We start from the raw sequence: 8,221 nt of genomic DNA on the forward strand, positions 1-8,221 counted from the left end.
CTCCACATTAGATCTACCTATTAATAATTTTGTAAATGTAATATGGTACTGTTAACTATATAACTATAATGTTGTAGAGCAAATCTCCAGAATTTGTTCATCTGTATAACTGAAACCTTATACCTCTTGATTAGCAATGCCAACATCATTTAAATGATATTCATGAATAGGCCAAGTAAGTAACTCTGATGCTATGATTATGTATTTGTATGACAGCTAACACAGTTCTGGGAATTCCCACAAGTAGTTGCTTCTGTGGATCAAGGCATTATTTCTCAACTGTATTACTCAAACCCTAGCTCCATGGGTTATGAATATATGTCACTTGGGAAGAAAAATGAGGGAAGGAGAATGAAAGTCAGATAAGTTTGGGAAATGCTGAGTTAAAACTCATACAGGTTTTTTCTGCAGGCCTGAGCAAGCTGACATCTTTGTAAATTTCCAAGAGGATATTTCTCAAAGTTAATGACTTCAAGACCCTTTTCTCACAGAGGCCCTCTAGGTATTATTTTTCTGTGGAATATACTTTTGGAAATTCTGGAAATGAAAAGACTTTGTCTGGGACAGAGGCCGAAATGAGAGTGACATATAACCCATTGATATTCATAGTCATTTAGTAAATTTAACTAGCCAGTTAACTGCCCTTTTAGAGCAACACTCTATGGAAACAGAACATTAGATCAGCTTCATAAGCAGTGAGGAGAGAAGACCAGGCTGTGGGGAGGCTCCTGTGCAGTGTCCATCGTGGAGTGCTAGCGCGGGACACTGGGGCTGTGGCTGTGGGAATATCCACGGGAGGTGACAGGGCTGAGAGACCAACTCTCCGTCACAGCCCCCAAGACCGGTCTCACTCTTGTTTAATTCTGGTTGAACGTTGATCCCACCCCCAATACACAAAATCTTCTTCCCTTTACAATTTTTCTCATTCTTCCAGCCATGTGGATGACATAAAACAGGTAAAAAGGTAAAATGTCACCAAAAATGAGTAATTTTCCCCTTCTATATTGGCATAGTTCCTTTCTCTAAAGTTTTAAACAGTCTTGCCCCAAATAATCCAAGACCCAGGGCAAGAGTACAAATGCAAATAATTTTTACATATCTTAAATCTAGCTATGTAAAAATTATAAATCAAGCTAAAAACTGCTAGACAAAGTATATTCTATCTTCATCCTGACAAATGAACCTTCATGACCCCTAGGGGGTCAGGTTCACATTTCTAATTTGTGACTAGCCGGGAGGTCTGCACTGACCTGGGTGTACAGGGACCCCTCTGAGCCCCTCTCTTGCCACCTCCAGCAGTGTCCTGCATGGTGAAGGGTCTTCCACACAAAGGTGTGTGCTTCTGAGTTTGCACATCTGAGCTCTGCCACATTCTCTCCAAACACCATCTATAGACCTATGGTGCACCCTGGCTGTAAGATCTGCTGCCAGGAAGATATCCGTGGAATAAGCCTCATGGTCCCTGGAAGAGCAGTGAGCTGGCCAGGAAATTCCAGGGAACCCTGAGGATGGTGCACATCTGGACAGGCACACAGCCTTGGTCTGACCTCTCTTGCCCCGTGAGAAGGGACACAGCTGGCAGAGGGCCAGAGCTAGGCAGGTTTCAGGTAAAGTCAAAGGCATACTTGGCACTGAGAATAATTCCTCTATGAAAATCACTCTCTAAAAAGCTGCAGTGTTTGCAGCCACCCCTAGACTAAGGGGGTGGAGGAGGCAGAAGAAGAAGGGTGTTTCTTATGTGAATTTAAGTACTTCTGAAAGCCTCTGGTCAACTTTTCTTCTTGTTCTCCAAGGTAAGATTACTTCCCCCTTGGCATTAAAAGGAAAACTAGATCAGTGTGTAAAAGACCAAAAACAATGCATTTTATCAACTTCAAACTTGTCCCAAGGCTTTCTCCCATACTGTGTTAAATAATAGAAGTCTTTATAATTGAATTTCTTTGTGTGTAGCATATGCTGGGCGACATTATGCCAGTATCTTGCTCTAAGCAGCAAAATGTTCTCATAAAAGCATTAAGATCCAGAGTATCACTCAATGTATAGAGAAAAACAGAACTGCAGCAGCGTGAAACCACATGAAAATAGTGCCTCTGAAATGTCATTGTAAACCACACTGCACCGAACCAGGGGGAAATATTTAGAATTATAGAATGATACCAAAAATATAAGAAGATGATGAAGGAAGGAAAAGAGGGAGGTAGGAAGGAGGGACAGATGGAGAGAGAGAAGAGAGCACTGTGGTACAACTGTGCCTGTGGAATCAAAGCAACGTTTTTAGTTTGCTAGCATTCCAGATACAAGCCGATCTGTATGTTCATTTCCTCTTGACAGCAACCGTCTTTAGAGGTGGGATTAGAATTGGATGTGTTGCGCACCAAGGCAATAGCTATGTCTGCAATAACACGCAGTTGTGTTCTTTACCCCAAGAATCCTGGAGCTTCAGCAGAATGGTGACATGGACATCCTGAAGCACAAATGGTGGCCTAAGAATGGCCAGTGTGACCTGTACTCGTCAGTGGACACAAAGCAAAAAGGAGGCGCCCTGGACATAAAGAGCTTTGCAGGGGTGTTTTGCATCCTGGCTGCTGGGATTGTCCTCTCCTGCTTCATTGCCATGCTGGAGACGTGGTGGAACAAGAGGAAAGGCTCCCGGGTCCCATCGAAAGAGGTACTTGCTAGAGAGCTTTGGCTCTAAGTTGATCCAACTAGCAGGCCATGTTTCGAGGAGGGATGATCACAGGAAAGAGGCTAATGGGTTGGGGGTGGTTATTGTTTCTTCTTTCTTTGAAGATTAAAAATAAAGTTGTGAAATGTAAAAATTGATAAGACCAATACCAATTTCCATTTTAAGTTTGAAAGATGTTTGAAAGACTGACAATTTCATGGGCTTTGAAATTCTCCCAATTCTCAGGATACACATTAACTCAATTATCTTTAAGCCATAATTCTTTTGACTAGTTCACAAAGATGCATACCATTTTATTTCAATTAGTTGTGTAACTTGTAGGTAAATTACTCGTGTCTCTAAGACTGGTCCTAAAAAATGCAATGCTACAGTAAAAAGAATCAGAATTTTCTCTTTGGCACTAGTGACTGCTTCCCTCTATATACATGTAGATCTATAGAAGTAATCATATGTGTTTGTCTCTTTGACTGCCCCAAGCTTACCAAATCCACGTTGTGGATTCTTCTTTACTCTTGAGTCAGCTTAACTCCAGGGCTATATTATATTTTTCCTAGATATCTGAAAGAACAACTGCAGAACCACACATAATATCTCTTTTTAAGTGGCATGTGCCTTGTCTTCATTATAAATAATGGGATTTATAAATTATCAAAGAAAATCTGAAGTTAAAATAAGCTACTTGATTTATTTATCTTATTTGCACTGGATCAAAAGGGTGAAATTTTTTTAAATAATGAAATTATAATCACTAAAACTTCACAAATGAAAATGAAAAACAATCTGAATTTGCTAAATGATTTGATTTGATGGATAGATAGTTTCAAAGGAAGTTTTAAACTTTCTGTAACTAGAATTTGCCCAACTAACTGATGCCCAGTGCAAATCCAGAAAGGATCTGCTCTAATGCACAAATTCTCATTTGCATATGAATTTTTGCATATTAATGTATTCTTCCAAAAAGATTGTTTTCTAAAGTAGTCTAAGGATTTCTTCCTAACACTTCATAAGCAAAATTGATCAGCACCATTTATAAGGAAAAACTTGGCTTAGTAAAGTTCAATCTTAGCTTCCTACCTATGTGAATGATCATATATTCTAAATTAGTGGATAATGAATTAAAAATTAATCAGGTTTTATTGTAGTGCTTTCTTTGTGGAATAAGCTTCTGGTATCTCTGTTGACATTGATTCAATGCAAAAAATGATATTAATGCAGTATTACAGTCAAGGCATCATATTATCAAAAATCTGGAAATTAAGGACTTCCCAAGTGCCTTATATTTTGAATTACTATATATTATATTAAATTTTTACATTATTATGTCTATTGATGGATGACTACATTACAGTTGCTGTGGGAACCATAAAATTATATGTCTTAACCCTCTAATGTCTCAGTGATAATATTGCATTAATGGATATTTTTATGGGATTTTGAAATGAGACAGGAGATGAAAAAACAGTAATGCACATCAAAATATTTTTCACTGAGGAACACTATATAATAGCACAATGTAAAAAATGCATACTCTATTCTAACTCAAGATGGCTAATCCAGATCTTATAAACAAATATTTTCTTCTCTTATGATTAATATATATTTTTAAATCCTCATAAGGAGATGAAAAAACAGTAATGCACATCAAAATATTTTTCACTGAGGAACACTATATAATAGTACAATGTAAAAAATGCATACTCTATTCTAACTCAAGACGGCTAATCCAGATCTTATAAACAAATATTTTCTTCTCTTATGATTAATATATATTTTTAAATCCTCATAAATATAATTTATTGAGCTTGACTATAAATAAGACTGATAGCAAGGACAATTTTATTTCTTGCTAGTTTTATTTTTCAAATATTAGACTTTAATACTCACCTTTAGTGAAACTCTAAAGGGATTTATAAATTGGTTTTAACTCCAGAAATCTGAGGTTTTACTTTTTTTTTTTTTAATTAAGTGCTTTCTTACCAAGATGCCATTAGCATACCTTAGAGTGTCTTTGGGTCTTTGGTTTAGAGGCCATTTAGCATAAAGCTGGCCCTAAACTAAAGCTATCACTCACATGTCCTGACTTGAAAGGGTCTCTAAATATCCCACTGATCTCACAACATTGCCTGATTCTGGTGCTAGATACCTTGAGTACATGAAATCTCACAATTAGAAATTGATTCTCTTATGTTGAGTGTTACTCTTTCTAAACAATCTCACATATCTCTGGCATACAAAAATATAACACTTTAACAGTCACTAACACTTTAGTATGAAATCTCATATTATATTATTTTCCTCTAAGAATGGACTGCTTAGAAATTGATTCTCTTATGTTGAGTGTTACTCTTTCTAAACAATCTCACATATCTCTGGCGTACAAAAATATAACACTTTAACAGTCACTAACACTTTAGTATGAAATCTCATATTATATTATTTTCCTCTAAGAATGGACTGTTAAGTTTAGGAGTAAGTGTTTGAAGGGAACAAAAACCCAATTTGGAAGGAGACACCCTGGAAAAGGAGGAAGCATGTGTAAAGAAGGGGTGGGAGGGAGGGAGTTGCCAAAACTGTACCTTTTATTGGTACAATTTTGCCTGGACCTCTCTCTTACAGAATAGCAGTCACACATCTACTGCTCCCATATCTTTGTAGTTGCATGTGGCGTATGCTCATTTTAGAACTTTTACTGCAAGAAAAATATTTATTGTAGATAATCTTATCTCAGAATCATATTGGTACCCCCAAAACCTAGCACAGTGCCTGGCTCATATTAGGTGCTCAATAAATATTTGTTTAATGAATAGACCCCAAAGTTCAGTTAATTACATGTTTGCTGAACTACTTTTTTTTTTTTTTAACCATGGAAGCTAGTACTGATGAGAACCTTATCTTCTTTTTCTTCATCTCCAGGATGACAAGGAAATTGACCTGGAGCACCTCCATAGACGTGTAAATAGCTTGTGCACAGATGACGACAGCCCCCATAAACAGTTTTCCACCTCGTCAATTGACTTGACCCCTCTGGACATTGACACTTTGCCAACACGACAAGCACTGGAGCAGATCAGTGATTTCAGGAACACTCATATTACCACAACAACCTTTATCCCAGAGCAGATCCAGACTCTTAGTCGCACACTGTCAGCTAAAGCTGCCTCTGGCTTCACTTTTGGCAACGTGCCTGAGCACCGAACTGGCCCTTTTAGGCACAGGGCACCTAATGGGGGCTTTTTCAGGAGTCCCATAAAAACAATGTCATCTATTCCTTATCAACCAACTCCTACCCTGGGGCTCAATCTGGGTAATGATCCAGACCGAGGCACCTCCATATGAGCATCAAACAAAATCTCTTCACTGTTTCTTTTTTAGGACTCCCTTTGCAAGGAGCAACTGTAATATTGTGGGACTAACATGGATGTAACTTAAAAAAAAATCAGGATTATTAGTAACAATTCTAGTTATTTCTCCCCACCTTCTCCCTCCTCTCTCTCCTCTATTTCTTTCTCTCTTTTTCCCTCTCTTCCCATACATTTCCGTCCACTTTTTTTCATTACTCAACTTGTTCCCCCAGAATGTAGTATACTAGGATCCTATTAGTCCGCTTTTCATATACTGTACTTCAAGTATAGGAAATGTGCACTGAGTATACTAAAAGTAAATGCAGGATTAATTTTACATAAAGGCCTCTTATGTAACGTTTCTCTATTTTTAAAAATATAATTGCAATAACTTCAGTCTTTTTACATTCTTCTGCTGCATCCATACAAAGCTCCACTGCTGTTGAGTGTCCTTTAACTGTGGACCACAGGCAACCCCTGCAGTGTTTATAAACAATTTAAAGACCATTCGGGCCACAGAATATAAGAATGCAATTTTGTAGGACTACAAAAAAGCCATTAATATGCCAGTCAAGACTACAGTTAAAATTACTCTTGCACTGCAACAGTGCATATGACCTTTATGTGATTGTACAGTATTAAAAGTTTTTATGTACAGTAAACTTTATCATATGGCAGAAGCCTCTATTGTGTTAAATAAATTAGTATCACATATATACATATATATGCACCTATATAATGTGTATATATATATAAAAAGGCGGCCATTGCTATTGCAATTCATTTAATAAAGCTTTAGTTAAAAAACAAAAAGTATTGTATACAGGAACTATGTATAGTGCAGGGGTTCTTTTCAGTTAGAAAAGGCAGGTTGCTTTAATGTTATTCTGACTTGCATTGTTTGCCAACAGAGAAATATTTTATACTTTTGTTATTAAAACATCCAGGGCGATTTAATATTTGTTCCTAGATGTAACTCATTTGAATAGGTTTTGCATTTGTTATTCAGCAGTGTATAAAGCTAACCTTGATAATTTTATTTCTAATTAATTATCTAAATGGAAAATGCTATTAGCTGAACCGCATCTACAACAGCACATAGAGCTCTAGAAGAGTTTAAACGTAGATCATTGAAGGTTGAAAATCCTCTTCCAAAGCAGTAAGGCAATCAGTACACCAACCATAGTTGGGGAGGGGTGGGAGCCCTTAAGAAATATTGATGTGGCCTTAATTACTGTCATACATTGTCCTAAAGAAGAAAATCTAATAACCATACTGGGCTCTCAACTTAACCCCCTTTTCTATTCATTTCTGTTTGGAGGAGTTATGTATTTTTTACTTAGTGCCAAGTGTATAGAAGGATGACAGCAAAAACAGTGCCTCTTTGTGCACAACCCTCTTAAAGTAGCATCCTTACCTGTTAGAAACATAGAATGAACTTTGTTTGTAATTCTTAAAATGTGGTAAGTAGGAAGCAAGGACTTATCCTGTGTTTTTACGCAGCCATGCACTTATTTTAATCTAATTCATTCCATGGCTAGGATTGATATAGGAATCAACCTATGTGATTTGCTTTAGGAGAAATTAAGAGGTATATTCTTAAGGTATATTATATTTTGATGCTAATTCTGTTCTGGGGAGCATCTTGTACTGTCACTGTTTTTGTACTAAATCTTCAAATATTGTCTACTGTGTAAGGCAGAAAAGTTTCTTATCATGCAAAAACCATTTTGTTTCCAGGGTAACAAGTACCTAAGTGCATGCACAACTTGTTTTCCCTTGTAACATTCATGATCTCATTCACAACTCCAATTTTAAAATGAAAAAAATCTTTACAACAAGCTATATTGGGACATACCAGATGTTACAGTGATTTTAGCTCTCAACAAACTGTTAACCATGTACAATATTTAAAATAGGCTTATTTTGATGTATTGCCTATTATACAAATACACAAAACACATTTTTTGGAGGCCTCAGTTATGAGTGGCAGAGCTTTCTGTGTATAATTTGTCTAAATAATTTGTCTAATAAAAATGTTTTCTAAACTTGCTCTCATACTATTGAAGTCTTAACTATAAGATTTGACAATGCTTACTCTCTCACAGATCGAACTGAATTTCTCTATAAATTTATCTTGAGTTAATTAAAGCATAAAATACATAAGTTTTACTAGCAGAACTATGCCAGTATG

At 36.6% G+C, this 8,221-nt stretch overlaps 1 protein-coding gene across 1 annotated transcript; it reads left to right on the plus strand.

Annotated features, from left to right (window-relative positions):
• The first annotated feature begins 2,412 nt into the window (after positions 1-2,412).
• On the plus strand, positions 2,413-6,165 carry GRID2 (glutamate receptor, ionotropic, delta 2). Its single transcript, XM_008581739.1, has 2 exons — positions 2,413-2,668; positions 5,600-6,165. The coding sequence occupies exons 1-2, from the start codon at positions 2,456-2,458 to the stop codon at positions 6,020-6,022; spliced, it is 636 nt and encodes a 211-aa protein (XP_008579961.1). The 5' UTR covers positions 2,413-2,455; the 3' UTR covers positions 6,023-6,165.
• Positions 6,166-8,221: the final 2,056 nt, after the last annotated feature.

This window comes from Galeopterus variegatus, unplaced genomic scaffold, assembly GCF_000696425.1.
Source record: "Galeopterus variegatus unplaced genomic scaffold, G_variegatus-3.0.2 Scaffold2450, whole genome shotgun sequence".
Classification (NCBI taxonomy): domain Eukaryota; kingdom Metazoa; phylum Chordata; class Mammalia; order Dermoptera; family Cynocephalidae; genus Galeopterus; species Galeopterus variegatus.